We start from the raw sequence: 18,378 nt of genomic DNA, 5'->3' as shown, positions 1-18,378 counted from the left end.
TCAGAATTTGCAGAGGCAGGAAGGTTTTGAAAATAATTGTTTTTATATAGTTAGTGAATGTGGGAAGCAGAGGGGAGAGGAGAGACCCTGTAATTGCCTTGAGGAGAAGGTGGGTGAGTTTTTGCTGTCTGGTGAGTGTGAGGAGACAATCTAAATTGTTCAGGCTGCCCTCAGAGAGCTGTTGTAATGCAACAGTCCTTGTTGACTCAGATGCATGATGAAAATGTTTGTCTAAAATACAGTGTTCCCAAGATCTGTCTTTGACAAAGGCAAAGAAAAATCTCATTGCCAATAGACATAATTCTTTCAGGTTTTAATGCTGACACTACAAAATGATCCTCCCTCTTTGGAAACTGGTGTGCAAGATAAGGAGATGCTGAAGAAGTATGGGAAATCATTTAGGAAGATGATTTCATCGTGCCTACAAAAAGACCCTGAAAAAAGGTAAGAACTGGTAACACCAAAATAAATAAAAAGGAAAAAACAAAACAAAAAACCAAATAAACCTCCCAAAATTTAAACAAGCCCATAAAACTCATTGTATTCCATATTTTTTTAAAACCAGTACGCTCTCTGCCCCTCCAGCCTTTCAGTCGCAGTGAACACGCAGTTCTTGCTGTGTGGTAGCAAATTCTCTTGGCTGTCCTTATTTTTAAGGATAAATGTCTGGCATTGTGCCTGGCCAGGGCACACATCTTCATTTGGGTTAATGAGAGGCCATCCCAGTCCACTGCATGTGTGTGTGGTGCCGTTCTCCCCCTTGCCACCTCCAGCAGGTGACTGTAGGTCATGTTTTGTTCCCAGTCAAAATTGCTCTGTGTTTATAAATTGGAAATTACACGTTGGGCAATCCGTGTTTACTTGTGAAGCTTCATAAATTACTTTTTAAAATTTGACAGTGCAAAGAAGGCTTTCAGTGTAGTTTTGACTTGCTTAATTATAAGGAGTATTTGTTTTGGGGATGAAAATCAGGAAAAACACTGGCAAATTTTACCAACATGTTTTCATCAATACAGATTGCTTACGTGACCTGATGACATTCTGAGTCTTCCCTATAACAGTAGCTTGGCTACTCAGTGAGGTTAGAAATACTATAATTTTAGTAGTTTAGGAATAATGCCATTAGAAATACACCACTACCAAGGGAGAGGTGCATATGTTGTGGTTCCCAGGATAGCATTGTATCATTACGTTATGGCATTGTTCAAAGCTGCACGAGGGTCTGGCTGTCTACAGCACTGTTTAAAACCCACAACCTGTCACATAGAATGATAGAATGGTTTGAGTTGGAAGGGACCTTAAAGCTCATCCAGTTCCAACCCCCCTGCCAGCAGCAGGGACACCTTCCACTAGACCAGGTTGCTCAAAGCCTCATCCAGCCTGGCCTTCAACACTTCCAGGGAGGAGCAGCCACAACTTCCTTGGGCAACCTGTTCCCGTGTCCGACCACCCTCACAGTGAAGAACTTCTTCCCAATATCTCATCTAAACCTCCCCTCTTTCAGTTTAAACCCATTTCCCCTTGTTTTGTCATTAACTGCCCTTATGAAAAGTCCTTCCCCAGCTTTCTTGTAGGCCCCCTTCAGGTATTGGAAGGCTGCTATACCTGGGGTAGCTCAGGCATGTTTCTGTGGAGGACACTCATAGCACTTGCCAGTCTGTGAATCTGTTTAAAGGAGTGTTCATCCTCTACTGAAAATATTTTTCCTTAAAATGCAAAGGTAAAGAAAGAAGCATTCCCACAGATCAGTTTTTGTACCTCTTCGTTTTCTTTTTTTCCTCACTAAGCAAACAAATTCTGAAAAGGAAAAAGTCCTTTCATAAAACACTAATAATGAAGACATTTTTCAGTTCCCTCTTGTGACAGATCCAGGAACAAAGGCTTCCCATGCATCATGAGATGGAATCTCTCTCTCCTAACAAGCTTTGCACTTGAAACGCTTAATGAATCCAGTGGAGTGCTTGATAAATGCTGATAGCAGGGGTTTGTTTTTTTTTTCCCAGCGTGATTTTTTTTTTCTCCTTTCTAAAGCATATCCTATCTCTGCAGGTTAGCATGTGTGCTGATCAGAATTAAACATCATCACTTTGAATGGTGGCACAGCCCTTCTCAAACACCACTAACAGCCACTGCCAGCATCCTGACTGTGGGAGCAGGAGGTTGGCCTTATCATAAAGAGCAACTCACAGAATTAGATATGCTTATGCATATTCTCTGGGTTCTTAAAGAAGAGAATTTAGTGCAATTGCTTTTTGATTATTTTGGGGACTCCCTTGCTGTAAGGTGGATGATTTTTTGTTAGGGTAGTCTGAGGTGAAAGAAACCCTGTGCTGAATGGCCTTTGCAAGTCACTGATTAAACTCTGTTACTATTTAAGCACGGTTTGAAGTGTGGGAAATGCTGTAAGCTGGTACTTTCTCACGTAGGCCTGAGTCTTTAGACTTCTAAACTGGCCAAGGGGTGTCTTTTATTTTCCAGTATTTATCCTAAAGTCTAACTTAAAGGGAAAAATAGTTTGTACTTGTTACTTTTCTATTAGACAAAGGTTGATCATCCCATCTGTTTAATAGAACTAACTGCACACATACAATCAAGTATATCTGAAATAACTGTTACTTGCACACAGTGAGTACTGCACTCCTGCTGTAGGTGATGATCCTTCATTTCAATTTTGAGCAAATTGTTTCTGTGGTCATAGAATGGTTAGGATTGGAAGGGAACTTAAAGATCATCCAGTTCCAACCCCCCTGCCATCAGCAGGGACACCTTCCACTAGACCAGGTTGCTCAAAGCCTCATCCAGCCTGGCCTTAAAAGACTCAAGTTTAGCGTCAAAATGGGAGCAACTTCTCCTCCCAGCCCTTAAGTTCACTGCTTTTGAACAGAATAGGCTTTGATCAGAATGGACTGAGTTTTTAAAAGACTGCTGGTGTAAAATTTACTTGGAATACATTGATTTTTAGGGGAATTGTGCAGGGGAAGCCGATGAAGTGCCACGTTACAACAAGCTGCAGCAGCCTGGGAGACCGTTGCGTTGAAAGGGAACATTTATAATTGTATTTTCTACATCTGTTTTTATTGACAGGCCGACAGCAGCAGAACTCTTAAGACACAAATTTTTCACAAAAGCAAAGGTAAGAAAACACTTCCTAAACTGATCTGTGGAGAGAACTTGTCAGAAGTATGATAGGTATGGTGACAGCTTTATTGGCATGAGTGTGGGCTGTTTCACTTAGGGCCAGCATAGCTGAGTGAGTTGAATGGGTCATTGTGAGTGACCAGAATCAAACCCTTCTTCTGTGCCTCTTTGTGTATGCTGCTGTTAAGAGAAATTACCTAGAAATTCTTGAGCATTTAAATGTCTTTTGGTGGCTTTTAGGGTTTTTTCTTCGCTTGTAATGGTGCCATTCTGGCTGCCTGTCCAACCATAAAGGTCTCTGTGGCCATAAATGTAACTTATATTTTAGTGAACTCTATAATCAGTCTGTATGCAAAGCAGTGAATGAGGCCCACTGTGCAGAAGGCTACCTGAAAGTATTTTACCCTGTGTTGCCTTATGGGAAATGAAGATCTTGTGATACAAAATAGTAGGAAATTCCCATTTCTAGCCTTGACGTGAACTGCCAGTGAGCATTCCTGTAATTACTGCCTGGAGATTAGTGCATAAGCAACGTGCAAGGTCTTACTGAGGGAGACAGAAATAATACAAGGGAGAATTTATATTTCCATAGGAGTGAGGAAATGTTTTCTGTTTGCTTATTTTTTCTGTGGCATGTTTGTGATCAGAATACATAGGTTTTATAGCAGAACACAGATTAAAATGACAAAAAGATAACTGATAGATAGCACAGCAGCATCACCAAGTAGGTTTCAGTTCCCAGATTAAGATGCTTAAATGGAAGGGGCCACACCTAGTTATCTGTACGAGAGCTGGGTGTCCTATGAAAGCTGTCAGAAATCAAGTGCAACCCAGGAAGTCTAGAGAGTGATCCAGTTTATGAAATATAGAAGTTTGCTTTAGGACATGTTTAATTGGTGCCTGGGCTCTTGACAGTATTAACTAGCTTTTAATTGTCCATGATGGGATTTGAGGCAACTGCATAGTCTACATCTCTACACTGGATGCACTCTTGGTGTCCAAAGTGACAAGATGGTTTACACATTGCTGACCTTTCTCCGTTTGGTTATGCAAGTTCTGCTTCATGTTGTACTTCATTGTGTGTAAAATCTCCTTCATGCTTTCATTAAGCTGCTGCAGAGTAACATATTAGCATATGTGGTGATAGAAAATTAACATTATTGTAAATGAGGCAATACTTAAACTGACACCCACAGTGGAAATGTGTGCCAGTTAACGCTCAGTGTGAAATTACTTTCATACATCAGCCACTGCCAAACTGACAGCTGTAACTTGAGGACAGAAGAGTCCAACTTTTTATATTTAAATACAATCTGTGTTAGTAAAAGTGTGTTTTGATATTGCTGAGAGCCACTTATCAGGAAGTGACAGTGTGTGTCTTGAGGTTCTCCATCCTATGTGCAAGAAATCATCGCGGGGGAGTTCTGGGAGCACTTGATGGGGGCAGAGAAAGCAAGGCTATCCAGCCTCACTTGTGTGGTGTGAAATACCCAGCCAGATCCCAGTGCTAATGCCAGGGTGCTTGCCCAGCCTGCTTCCTAGGCAGCCAGTAGTTTGACTGTCAAGTGGTTGGAAAATTGTATGCTCAGGAGTCCACATGTTAGCCAGTCCGGAGTATTTATTACAGTGAAGCATCATAGCAGTTTCCAAATATTCAGTGTGTTGTGATCACCACATTTACTTCCTCTCTAAATGTCACATGCTGTACATTTTTTCAGCCATCCTTAACTCCTGTTCCCCAGTTCCTGTGTCTCATTACTCCAGCATATAGAGGTTCCTGCATCCCAGCCTGCCTGACATCTGAGGTTTGCCTTTGACAGTTGGGCAGGCATAAAATTAGGGGTAAGATAAAGCAAAGAGTCTGGATCCAGGTGGTGTAGTATCTGCGAGTGGAAGAATGCCAAATGTCTCAGCAGGGTATCAGATGCTGCAGTGTAATAAGTACGTTCCTCAGTAAATCAGATGGAATAGTACACAGCTCCTTGATTGTTAATTCCATGTCACTTTGCATAGGGAAAGTGCCACCATGAACTGAAAAGGTATTTAGAATGAAACATAGTATGCTGTGGTGCAGAGGAAGAAGGTGGTTAATGTCTTTGGGGGAATGGGGATGAAACATGTAAAACACTTTCTGCTAGAAATACCTTAACAATTTCTTTATTAGAGTGACTGAAGGAATCAAAGGGCATTTTCAACAATGCAAATGTTTGGTATTTTTTTCCTTTGCAGAATAAAGAATTTTTACAAGAGAAGATGTTGCAGAGAGCTCCAACAATCACTGAAAGATCTAAAAAGGTACTGAAAACCTGGGCTCTTGCTATTACTTATAACAGTTTTTTTATGCTTGTGTTCACATTTTTAATGATAATTACTGTAGTATGGCATTTTCTAGATACAGAGCTAGACATTTCAATAGAAGCACCCTGGCAGGGGATGCAACCTGAAGATGCTTTTATGATATTTCTCCCAAAAAAAAAGAGACCAACTGTAGGAACTGTGTGTTTGACATATCAGTGCTCTGTCTTTGTGCCGAACAGGTCCGGAGAGTCCCAGGTTCCAGCGGACGTCTTCACAAGACTGAAGATGGTGGCTGGGAATGGAGTGATGATGAACTAGATGAAGAAAGTGAGGAAGGCAGAGCAGCAATTTCACAGCTCAGGGTAGGTCCTCAAACTCAGCTAGCTGTACTGTTTCTGATTTGTTTTCTAACTGTGGTACATCTAAATATCCCTGGGAAGCACGTGGCCTTGTTTTCAGTGTGATACACAGTTCTGATCCCTCCCCTTGAGTTTGTAGCTGAACCAGAGGAAGCAGATTGAAGGTTGAAGAAATTGTATCGATCTCTTTTCTGTCATCATTCTGGGGCACAGCTGGTCTCGTTCAGGGATGTTGAGTATAATTGGGAATACGAATTCAGACGGTCTGCTCCCAGCTCAGCATACTAATTCACTTGAGCTAGGATATTCTCTTTGTTTTCAAGGGTGCTGACTGTTTGAGATGCTTTCTTCTGGAAGTGTCAGCAGAGGTTTTATCCTCCTGCCTTCTCCAGGATGGAGCTGAAATCAATAGGGCCTGTTTTTATGGCTGATACCTGAAACACACAAGGCCTGGTTCTGTCCCCTCAGTTGCACTGAGATCGATTAGTCCTAGTAGAAAATGTTACAGCATCCCTGAAGTCACAAGGAGTGACTGGTCTAGCACTTGAAAATCCACCACAAAACACCACATCCCCCTCTCCCAACACATACACAAAAAAAATCCAAATCCAGACTAACCTCAGAAACATAGAGGAGTAACACATAATAATCAACTAAAAGATGACAATAAATTTCCAAATTGTGTTCCTCCCAGCAGTGAGGAGTGTGGATTTTGACTGTAGTTGCTTGCCTGTTCCCTTTTCACTACAGCAGGTGGCTTGAAGAGGACTATGTGCTTTAATCGTTCTGTAATTGAATTAGTGAGACAGTGAAGGGTTTTTAGAGGAAGCTTTTCAGTATGAAAGGGAAGAAAAGCAGTATTGGTTTGAAGCATTTATCCCTTTACAACTTTAACTTTTCTCATTTATCTTTCATGGTCTTCCCTCTACTGGTCTTCTGTATAGACACTTAAGTATTAAATGCAAGATTTTGCTTCTTTTTAGCACCCTTTAACATGTTTGGGTTTTTAAAAGCCATTCTTGGTATTGTAATTCCATAGTTTGTGCCAACATCTATTGTGATTTTTTTTAAAGAGCTTACTATATCCAACTCCAGATCCTTAAGGAGAATCTCATGGTACCAGGTGGCTACTACTGAAATTTTTGATGCTTTTTGAGCTGAAATCTTCTAAATTCCTTTTGTAGGTTAAAATATAATCAAATTGTAGGACACAATATCGTAAAAGACCCTGACTATTTCAGAGATTGTTTAGAACTTGTTCTATCTTGTCTCTAAGCTCAGGGTGCTATGACTTAACACTGTTTGCTTTGCTGTGTTTTGAACAGTACTTGCTTGTTTCATTCCTCTCATGCAGAAAAAAGCAGATTGACACACCATGTTTACAAGGTTCTTTTCAAACCTTTTTTTTTTTTCTTGGAGCTTTGGCAAATTTCCCTGTACTGCTTTCTGTTCTGATTGCCCTCAGGGAGGGCACCACAGCAGCTTAGACCTCACTACATGTCCACCTAGGTACTTGAATCCTGCCCTGGGTGTCTTTAACTCAAAAGCTGTGCAGAGGACTTTCTTCAGCCTGAAGGTGAACGGATAGGAACACCTGTGCACCTCTGGCATTTGATCCCTTTTCAAGGACTCTCTAAGGCTTGTATTTAAACTGCTAGTGTTTGCCACAAATACAGTGTTGTTGAGGACTAGTGTTTATCCTGAGTTTTGGCCATAAGTTCCACCTGCCTGTGATCCTTCTGCAATTTTAACTAAGTTGTAAGATAGAATAACTTACATTAACTAGGTGTCACCTTTTATTCCTGCCCATGGCAGAGGGGTTGGACGAGATGGATCTTCAAAAATCCTTTCCAACCCAAACTATTCTCTGATTCCGGCTGTACCTGCATTTTCTTGCTGTCAGCCTTAAAGAGAATGGCTTGCAGATTGACTTAATTTGCTAAAATACTTCAGTATCCTCCATAAAAGCTTCTGCATAAATGGAAAGTGTTTGTAATTTTTTGCTCGTCTGCACTTCACAGAAAAAATAGGATGAATTTAATATGTATAGGTGTGTTATTTTACAAGTCTCTTGCTAGGACTGCACCCGAAAGCAGGCAAATATTTAGTACAAACAACCAGAATTATCTGCCCAATTAATTTAATAAGCTGATATGTTGGCTTAATGTTACCTTTTGGATATAAAGACATATAGTGAACAACTTTGCTCTCTGTATTTAAAACCCTGAATTCCAATTAGAGCAACTGTGCTATGTTGGCTCTTAAATCATTCACCTTCCGTTACTCAGTAAATCTGTGCAGTGGCACGCGGTGTGGTCACGTTTCACTGATTACTCACATCATCTCTGGTTACACAAGCAAAAGTAAGTTAGAACTAATATATTTCAGCACATCCCTGGAGTCATCTTATTTGTGCCTTAATTAGGTAAATGTCTATTAATGTTTGTCCTATTTCCTTTCTCTCCATGTTTTTTTCATTTACTGCTGTTTGCCATTTATCTGGGTTAGTTGTTAGCTCTGGGGCAGGGCCAGTGTTTCCATCCTTGTCTGTACAGTGTCTAGCACACTAAGATCTTTCAGACAAGCTCCTTTTGAGTTATTCCTTGAGGCATCTGGGTACTCTTGGATATGAGCTTTGTGTCTGAAAGAACAGCGCTGCAGCCATGGCCTGCAGATGTGGAGCATGGCTGTTTATCTCTGGGAGCAATGCCACATTTTTCCATCTTGCCTGGTAACTGTCAAGTGAGAGCTCAACATCCTGAGACGGATTTCAGGCTTTACCTTTCCAGCTGAGTGACTTTTTTTCTGACACTGTCTACACATAGTCACCATGAAGGAACTGTTCCTTCTCCTCCTGTCCAGAGGGCTCTTTGCAACTTGCTGTTCTGATAATAATTTTTAACCTTCTCTCATGAGAAGTCTATGAGTCATATATTACAAATTTATCTGATCTGCATTGGTTAAGTTAGTGGCATTGGTTAGTGCATAAACTGGCTCAAGATAGTGTCATGATGTGACTTACATTCTTCTATCTAACGCTGTCCTAATTGCAACTTGTCTTTTAAACCATTTTGTGGAGAAGGAACATCTATTTTATTAATCCCAGCATGGACCAAGCCATCCCACCTGTCTGTCTCCACATGGTAGCTGAACCTGTTAGAAGTCAAAGCTGCAGGCTCCCTTAATTGCAGGGCTTTCCAGGAGTACTTGGCAATTCCTTCCTGCTCATATGAAATAGCTAATGCATGTCACCTTTATTTTACTGATAAGCAAAGATTGGTCACATTGCTTTGTCTGCACTTTCCCCTCTGTTCCACGGATCTCTTTGTGTTGCTGCTGAACTTGTGTACAGCTGTCACTTCTCTGCTTCCTCCTATGGAGAGCATAGTGTAACGCAGAGTCTAAGGGCAAGGAGAGCAAGTGAGAGATTTCTTTCTAGAAAGCAGCACATGTAAGGCTGATTTTTATTTTTTTTTTATTTTTTCCAAGGTTTTGTGTGGTTTAAATAAGTTGGTTTGCAAACTAGTTCCCTAAGTATACAAAGGGGATTAGTTTCTTAGCAGAATTTTGTAAGCATTTGTGTGGTTTAACTTTTTCTGCCAAACCTGAGTAGCTTAAATTGATTTTGTCATCTTGGTGCACAAGTAATTTGGTCCAGTCTGAGTGATCTGTAGGAGTACTGGGTTTTGCTAATAGTTAACAATGATTGCAGCTTAGGGTATTGTATGCCACTGTGTCAATATCAACTGCAAGTTCTGAAACACCATTGTATGTTCTGGGTGGTATGATATGATTAGGTTGCCAACAAATTGTGTGGTGTCCCTTTCATTGTGTATCTTAATACACATATGTAACTTGAAAGCAATTATATAGATTTCATATGTTCAGTATGGTTCTGACAAGTCCTTCTAGTCAGTAAGATTCACTTTTGTCTAGGCACTGACAGATTTTTCTCTGTTTTTCAGTCTCCCAGAGTGAAAGAACCTGTACAGAATTCCGAGGTAAGTTATAATTGCAAATGACTTCCTGAAATAACTCCTAGTTATTGCTGCTGGTTCAAGGAACATGTTTTTATTAGCCCTTGAAAACAATATTGTGTGAAGTAGTAGCTAGCATCTAGTTGAGTTCTGCTTGAAAATCTCCCTGTGAAAGGAATCATTGGCTGTGTAATGCCAAGAGGTCTTTCTGAGGTAAGTTTGGTGTATCTTTTCAACTTTACTTGCTATGGCAAAAGTCTGTATGTTGTAAGATAATGAATTGGTCACAAGAATAATCGAAGGTAAACAATGCTGTTCCTATTTTTCCTATTTCCTCCTTTTTTAAAAAAAAAAAAAAAAAGAAAAAAACCCCAACTTTAAAATCTCTGTTTTGCGTAGTCCGAATCACTCGTTTGCAAGCTATGCTCAGAAATATGAAATAATCTGTAGTAGTGTTTGATAGAAAACAAAACTTCAATTGCAATTTATAATCTGCCTGAAGTTCTGTCCTGTGTTTCTTACATTAGGAATATTAGTTTATCTTCTCTTTCAGTGATAGAGACTGCTTATCTTCTAGAGACTGTGCTGTGTCTTTCTTTTCCCTACTTGTGTGGAAAGATAAACAGAGCTGTCTCCTAGAAATTAGTCTTGGGTTAGGCTGTCCTGTTCTTCCTTCATCTGTTTCCAAGGATTGATTATAAAGGGAGATCTTAAGAAAGACCACAGTTCTGGCACTGTAATTTGCCATAAACTCTAGATTCAAAGAAAAAGCTGAAAACTAGAATCCTTTAGGGATGAGTTTCCCCATTGTCATGCATCCCTTAATATATATTGTGGTTTGGAGGTCTGCTGCCCAGGTTTTCAATATTCAAGGTGATTTATATTTCCTACAACTTAGTAGAGTAAGTTGGAGGGCACACTGAAGTGCCATCAAGCTTATAGTTCTGTGACTACCATGCCAAAATCAGTTTCTCTGTTCTGAATAACACGAGAGGTAAAAAGGGTTAATCTTTCATTTAGTTCCTTTCCCCCACCCCCAAATTAATTGCATATGATTTTTTTTTTTGCACTAACTTTAGTAAATCCAATCCTCAACAATCATCTTGTGTGTTTTGGAGAACGTAAGCTCTGAATTCACTTTTCAGTTGAATATCCAGATTGCTCTGACTGACGTTTGTTTTACCAATGGATAAATTGTCCATAGTTATCTTAATGCTTTGCTAGGCTGTGTTCTCTGAAAGGAACTAAAAGTCAAAGCAGAGTTGCTCTGCTCTGACTGCATGGCTACTTGGAAATGTAAGTAGCACTCAGATTCTGAGAAGGGGGGGGGAGGAACTAAAGGATAGGGTGCTCTCCTCCAAGGTAGGATATGATCTGTGTGCATCCAGCCTTGCTAGCTGCAGGGTGTAGTTTTTGTCCAAGATCCACAGTCATTCTGCTATCTTGGTTTCTTATTCTTATTTACTGGTGAGTGAAATTTGCAAATGTCAGGGCAGAAGGGGCCCCCTGGACATGAGGAAACATTAAACCCCTTGAACACCAACTTGGGATCAGTGTTAAGTGTCCTACTGGCCTGGGAATGCCCTTGGCATTGAACTTCTAAAAGTGATTTATGTGGCAAACAAGCACGTGTTGGAAAGCTGGTGCCTGAATCCGAACTCTTGAGTTCCTTTTCTCATTAAACACCTTTTTGCTTGCAGCTATTCCCATCAGCTGAGCCTCCAGGTCCTTCACTCAATGCTCCAGCACAGGCACCTACTCAACTACCTCAGGCTGCAGGACAAGTACCTGCACAACCTCCAACTGCTGTACCTCCACCTAGTCAGGCTCCTCCAGCAGCCCCAGCAGCAGCCCAGGTAAGACCAGAAACCCTTTGTACCAGCTTTCAGCTTTGAGCTTTGCTGTTCTGTTCTGATCCAAAGCCATGAAAGTTGCTTGTCCAGAGTTGTGTTAGTGCTACTGCTTACACAGAAGTGACAGCTCTAGGCTTCTCTGTGAACCCTTGTTTGTTTTCACTGACCTGGTAAAGTTCTCAGCTTCAACAGAAATGAGATCGTCATCAGAAGCCCCGAGCTCCATTGCTGGCACAAGAGCACCAACAGATGCTGTAAAATACTAGTGGCTTGCAAAAGGAGTACAGTCAATGTAGGCTCAGCAGTTTTTTGTTCTTATTCTGTGAGTGAGCAGTGACTTTTTATGCTGTTTAGGGAGTGCAGTCTGACTTGAGACAAGGTTAAAGGTTAAGAAAAAAGGAGAGTCTTGTGTAAGTGGCAGCTGCTTGTTCTTGGTGTTTAAGGTTCAGAACAAACAGGTTCTGATTGTGTCTCCCAACATCACTGGCATCTATGGGATAAGAGTGGAGAAAAAAGTGAGAGGAAGAAACTAGAACATGCAAGTTCTTCAGCCTTCAGAAGAGAGACAGGCCTAGCTAAAATTTTGTAGCCATCAAAAATTGTGGAGAAACTCCATCTTTGGGAAGCTCTGAACCTTGTGGTGCTTTCAAACACTTCAATTTCAAAGAGAGGAGACAGAAGGGAGAATGAACCTGTGGGGGGAGGCACAGAGAATGTGAAAGCTTGACAAGTTTGTGTTTAATTCTTAGCCACCTCACCCCAAAGTGAAGGATATGGGTCAGATAGGCAGGCATAGCAAAGTCAGGAAGGATCTCTGACTTGTGTTAAAAAGAGAAAAATGGCCAACTCAAATCATTACTGAGACACTTGGAATGTGTCTTGTGGTTTGCTGCAGAGTTTGCAGGCTCTTGAGTGATGGCACTTCTTTTATAAAACACACTAATGGTCATATTTAGTGGGGAGAGGCTGTCACTGTTGAAGGGGGCCAAGCTACTATCACCTTTTGGTGGTGTTGGTCAGAAAAATAACTCTTAGACTTACTCCTTCCTAGGAATGTTTCATTCTTTTTATTTTAAAAGAACATAGAAAGATACGTATATCACTTCCCTGCAGTCAGCTCATGTTCCTGTTTACCAGACTGTTAAAGACAGTGCATTAGTCATTAAACAAAAATAGTGGAGTTGAGGTCTGACATATTCTTGGCTACATTAAAAGTAGCTTTAATACTTAAATCAAACCCCTTCAAATCTCTTGAAAAAGGGCCAGTGTTTAATCCCTTAATTTTATGCAGCAGTTGAAACACCAGCAGCAAAGGCTAGGACTCCCATTTTGGCAAAAAATGAAGTAGCAGTGTTGGTCTTGGTGAAAGTGTTTTCATTTGCACTAGCAGAGTATCTTGCTCCCTGCCACTGGTGCTCAGAAGTTTATTTGTTGGTAGCTTGTCCTAAAGTGAACTTCATACCTTTGTGTCACTGTGGTGTTCTTTATAGCTCTCTGTGTCACCGTGTTCTTCTTTATAGCTCTTCTTTGTCAATATGTTCTTCCTTACAGCTCTTTCTAGCAGTGTGTTCTTCTTTATAGCTCTCCTGGTTCTTGTAGCTCGTTGGTTACTGTTTTGCAAACCTCTCTGGGCTTCTCTGTGAACCTTTGTTTGTTTTCACTGACCTGGTAAAGTTTTCAGCTTCAACAGAAATGAGATCGTCATCAGAAGCCCCGAGCTCCATTGCTGGCACAAGAGCACCAACAGATGCTGTAAAATACAAGTCTTAAACAAAGGCTTATTTTTTTTTTCCTCTCGTGAAAAAACTTGGTCAAGACTTTGAAGCTTAAATTATCAGCCTAGCATTGTGTCTGCCTTGTTACTACAGTTTTACAATTCCTGCCTCAGCACATGCAGTACAGATGACTTGTGCAGTTTGTTGGGGTTTATTTGGTGGAGCTTGATTAACAATTAGCCCTTTACTGGAAGTATCACAAGTACTGTGAAGTTGGACACCTCCTGGATCTTTCCTAGATTGCTGCTGACCAATATGAAATGCTTTGATTACATGTTCCAATAATTACTCTGAAGTAATTTAGAAGTGAAAATAGGCAGCTGTAAAATCGCTGCTAGATGCCTGTAAAGCCTTTGATTTTACAAAAAAATAAAGAGTATATGCTAATCTGCTAATTACATTATTTCTGACGTGCTCTTCACAATTGTATCAGGTTTTTAAATCAGATGTTTGGGGCAGGGATTAAAACACAAGAGGTCTTAAAGCTGTCATGAATGCCCAAAAACTTTAAGTTTTGATGCAAAGCAAGCAGTCTTTTTATATTTGGCACTTCTTCTGAAGTTTCCTGCCACTTTGGCTTTTCTCAAAGTTGTGTAGTTTTTACTCTTTTCAAAACAATTGCAGAACCTCCTGGGTTACTATTTAAGCATGAAGTTCTCCTGTTTCATTAGTCTGTTGTCTTTTTTCACTGTAGTGTCATGATCCTAATAATGAGTTCAACTTTTATTTGTATTTATAGTTGATCAAGGTTATCTCTAGTTTGAAAACCAGAGAAAGGGATGATCTGCTATAAAATAGTGTAATCCTATTGCAGGCCCCACCTGCTCCTGCTGCAGCTCCAGTACAGGAAGATACAAAAGTCCCCATCAGCCTTGTACTAAGGTTAAGGTAAGGACACAAAACTAACCTGTTCTGTCAAAGTGAGCCATTGTAGAGAGGGGCACTGGAGGACTTCTGTAGTGCATCTTGCCATCTGCCTTTTAATGAGAAGGGTGGTGGATATATGTTGTTTGGCAGCTTGGATTTCATCCACTCTTCTGAAACTGGGACCCAGAAAAGCAGTTTATCTCATCCACTTCTTCAGTTTGGCAAGAGCTGTAAGACTGGAAGATTGTGATATTTGTATAAATATTCCTAAACTCTAATGAGGTGGGAAAGAGGAATTAGCTGGATTCCCTAACAGAGATCAGGGATCCAGGGCTTCTGGCCTTGTGCTGGACCATCTTACTATTCAGGCACAACTTCAGACTTCAGCCAGTTCTGAGAGTGATGAGCTTTTATCCAATTCAAGGCATAGATTGTGGTCTATATCCCTAGAAATAGGCAGAAAAAGGATTGTAAGCTGCTTTCTACTGTCATTACACATATTGACGTTTCTTATTTAAGAAACCTGCCTCTCATCTCAGTAGGCATCTTGGTTGTTGATAGGCGTTGGACTGGCCAGACTGATTGTTCAGTGACAGCACTTTCTTTTGGGCATCAATCAGTGCAATGAAATGGTCTCTTCTATATAAAATTCTCTTCTTTCCACAGGAATTCAAAAAAAGAGCTCAATGATATTCGATTTGAATTTACCCCAGGGAGAGGTGAGCTGGTGGGAGATTCCAATCTGTGAAGGTGGTTTTGATGATGGGGAACTTCTGTGTTCAGTGTTGTGCAGTTGTGTGTATGGAGACCCTGTATGAGAGTCTGTCCACGGTGCCTTCCTAAAGGGCTTGCCTTACGGTCGAGCTGATCACCAGTGCTTGGAGCACTGCTGTTGAGAAGACTCCTCTTGGAAAACTGTCATGGATATGAGCAAAGTGCAGCTCTTCAATGAATTTCATCTCAGAGTTTGACATCATAGCTCAGAGCTGTCTGACAGCACCCGGTGTACACCCTCATATCCCTCTTGTGTAAACAACACTCGGTGTTTGGTTTGTACGAGCTCCTTTAGGTTTCTGTGTGATGCCTTCATCCGTTGGACAATATCTGTTACGTGGTGACTGACTCTTGGGTTTTTCCCCAACAGATACTGCTGATGGTGTGTCTCAAGAACTCATTTCAGCAGGTCTTGTTGATGGCAGAGATCTGGTAATAGGTAATTATGTATTATTTTTCCTGCTCTAACCATTTCAGTCATTTTTTTTAACGTTTAAAATGACCTGATGAGTTGGGTGCTAGGTGAGTTTTCTGTGGCTTTAGTTCTCTACCCAATAAGCTCAACAAAATTGCAGACAGCTCTGTGCCAGTACATTTAGGCAACTCCCAGTCCAGAAGAATATGATCAAGTTGGAAACATTATGAAGCAAATGTTCCTTGTAATGCAAAATGAAGGCTAATCCATGCATTAGATAAATCATTATCATCTGATGTATATGCATTGCCAAATTGCTGCACAAGCCTGTACTGCTCACAAGTCCTGCACAAGAGAGGTCTGGGACTGGAATCAGCCAGGCTTTTTTGGTTTAAGTAGGGCTGGGGAAGGAAGGATGAAGTGCACACGCACTAGGGCAGCAGCATGTGTCGTATGGGTGTGAACAGGTAGATGACCAGCTGCCTCTAGCAACAGTTTGCTAAATAAATGTGTCCTGTGTAGCAGGTGAGACTTAAACTCTCAGTGCTGCCTGTGTATTTTGAATACAGCTAGCAAACCTGTTTCTTAACCACAGGCTGTAACATGTGGAAAGGCTGCTAGTGCAAAATGAACTGGATTTCCAGGTGCAGTTGGGCAGTTTATTACTAGTAATCCCACCACATCCAGGAAAAAAAAATACTACCTCTGAAAAAGAAGCATCCTAACTGATGACAGCATTTTCACAGTTTAAAGCTTTAGATTTAAGCAGGTTGAGTCTACCTGAGACCTGAACTTTTTAATCATTTTAGAAGTTCTAAGTTTGCTGAGTAATAGAAAGAGGCCTAATGAGTTTGGGATGTTTTTCTCTAGCCTGTCCTAACATTTGCCCATTTTCTTTCTGTGTGTTTGTGTGTGTGTGTGATTTCAGTTGCAGCTAATTTGCAGAAAATTGTGGAAGAGCCCCAAGCGAACAGATCCGTCACTTTCAAACTGGTATTTATTCCTGTTCCCTAATTGAAAAGTTGTCACTTGCAAAGAGAAGGCATTGCATAGAAATGCCTGTGATGTCTACTGTAGGCATCTAATGCATGCACTCTAAATCCTCCCCTCTTTCCCAAAGCTTCCTGCTGGTTGTCTAACAGTAGGCAATGCAGGCTCCCTGCTTGTGTCCTCTGAGCAGCACCTCGGTTAAATCAGTGTGAGATGATGTGCTCATAGAAACAAATTCCCTTATCCTGGTTAATAAACATATCAAAATGCTACAAAAGGGTATTTTCTGGGCTTGGAATGTACACTTGCCCAGAAAAGGCAGAAATACTTCAGGGCTGGCAAGTGGGCTAAGAAATGGACTCCTTTCTGGGAGGAGGAGAATGGGGAGGGTCCAGATACATTGTCTGTGAGGAGGAAATGGGGAAATGAAGGAAAAAAAAAAAGAGAGAGAAGAGTGAGGGGCAAAAAAACCAGCCAAAACTAAGAGAAGATAGGGTAGCAGAGGAGAAAGAATGGCAGATGAATCCTTCAGAGGTGGTGGAATTCAGAGGTAGTTTTAGTGGCAAAGCAAAAGTGGAACCAGTTTATTTATTGGTAGTGAAGCAGTAAGTGCCATTGTTTTTAACTCTTTCTATAAGGAGTTAACACTTGTTTTGCCCTAGTTAGTGCATGTAGCCTGAGTCAGAGCAGCCATTGGCAAAACTTCAGTCCCAGCCCTTCCTATCTTCAAAAAAAGGCAAAAAAACCCACCTCAAAAAACCTGCTGAATTTTAACTTTGGGTAGTTCTAGCTGCTGAATACAGTGCAAAGCTGTCCTGTGACTGCTCCCTCTGCAGACTGTGTCTGATGTACCTTGTGATACGTAGCGTGGTACGTATCGGGGGGGTAGAGCACGTGTGTTGCTATTTGGATCTTTGTTCCTTGTGTTTCAGGCATCTGGTGTCGAAGGCTCAGATATTCCTGATGATGGCAAACTTATAGGATTTGCACAGCTCAGCATCAGCTAAACAATGGTCCCAGGAGATGTTTTCCAACCGAGAACCCACATGTGCATATTCGTAATGCTTCTGTTAGCCTAAACAAAAACAAAAACAAACCACTACTGCCAAAGAATTGAACTACAGCCCCCTTCCTAGAAGCTTTAACATTTTTCCTTAATAGGATCACAAACCTTCCTGAAATTACCGATGGCGTTTACACCTTTTGTAAACAACTCTCATGTTTTTGTATCTGTCATCTCAAACGTGCAGATCCAACACATCATTGCCTGCATGTTCATTTTATTATTGCCTTACTTTAAAGAAAAATACTACTGAGTACGAAGCAGGGGGTTCCACTGCTCTGATGATCTTGCCTAAATGTTTGCTTACATGTGGTTTCATTTTTTTTTTTTTTCACTTGCTATTTTTGCACAAGTTTTAATACTGAAAGGATCTTTTTTTTTTTTGTTGTTCCTGCTTCTCCTTTTCTCTGAAACACCAATGTACATGTTATTTGGGTCACCTGGAGTGCTGAGAAATCTGCTTCTCTTCGGCTGTGTTTTTTAAAACTGCTGGTTTGAATGCTTGCACCCAAGAAAGCAAGCCAAGTCTTAACCCACGGGAGGGAGAGCCACCTTCCCTTGTGCTTGTGTTTTTGAGAAGTTCCTTGACTTTGAGGTGTTAGAAGTCAGCTTCCCTTTGTAAACTGCCTTAATTATTTCTTATTTTTTTTTTTTCTTCACCATTTTGGTTCTCTCCACATGAGTGCCAGGCGTGGCATGAGGGCTGAACCTTTTAATTTACATTAAGCAGTCCTTCCTCAAAACGTCTTTCATTCTGCGTCTTAGATGTAGTCTGTTCTTGAAGCAGAGCAATGAGGCATTGCTGTCTGGAAACTGGGCTTTCAGATGATCAACAGAGTATTTGTGGTCAGAGGGAGAGGAGATCTGTG

The 18,378-nt window shown here is 40.9% G+C and overlaps 1 protein-coding gene across 1 annotated transcript in view; it reads left to right on the top strand.

The window, feature by feature from the left end:
* OXSR1 (oxidative stress responsive kinase 1) overlaps positions 1 to 18,136 on the top strand; it is a gene marked incomplete at its 5' end in the record, with an annotated part of 52,362 nt that extends 34,226 nt beyond the window's left edge. Inside the window, 11 exons of the mRNA XM_010168448.1 lie at positions 311 to 444; positions 3,085 to 3,133; positions 5,368 to 5,433; positions 5,676 to 5,798; positions 9,761 to 9,796; positions 11,473 to 11,628; positions 14,215 to 14,288; positions 14,934 to 14,986; positions 15,412 to 15,480; positions 16,385 to 16,449; positions 17,379 to 18,136. Of these exons, the coding sequence (XP_010166750.1) occupies positions 311 to 444; positions 3,085 to 3,133; positions 5,368 to 5,433; positions 5,676 to 5,798; positions 9,761 to 9,796; positions 11,473 to 11,628; positions 14,215 to 14,288; positions 14,934 to 14,986; positions 15,412 to 15,480; positions 16,385 to 16,449; positions 17,379 to 17,453 (900 nt within the window). The remainder of the gene's footprint in view (positions 1 to 310; positions 445 to 3,084; positions 3,134 to 5,367; positions 5,434 to 5,675; positions 5,799 to 9,760; positions 9,797 to 11,472; positions 11,629 to 14,214; positions 14,289 to 14,933; positions 14,987 to 15,411; positions 15,481 to 16,384; positions 16,450 to 17,378) is intronic.
* Between the last annotated feature and the right edge of the window lie 242 nt (positions 18,137 to 18,378).

This window comes from Antrostomus carolinensis, unplaced genomic scaffold (genome assembly GCF_000700745.2).
Source record: "Antrostomus carolinensis isolate BGI_N321 unplaced genomic scaffold, ASM70074v2 scaffold7285, whole genome shotgun sequence".
In the NCBI taxonomy this organism is placed as follows: Eukaryota; Metazoa; Chordata; class Aves; order Caprimulgiformes; family Caprimulgidae; genus Antrostomus; species Antrostomus carolinensis.
This window is presented reverse-complemented; position numbering and strand designations above follow the sequence as displayed.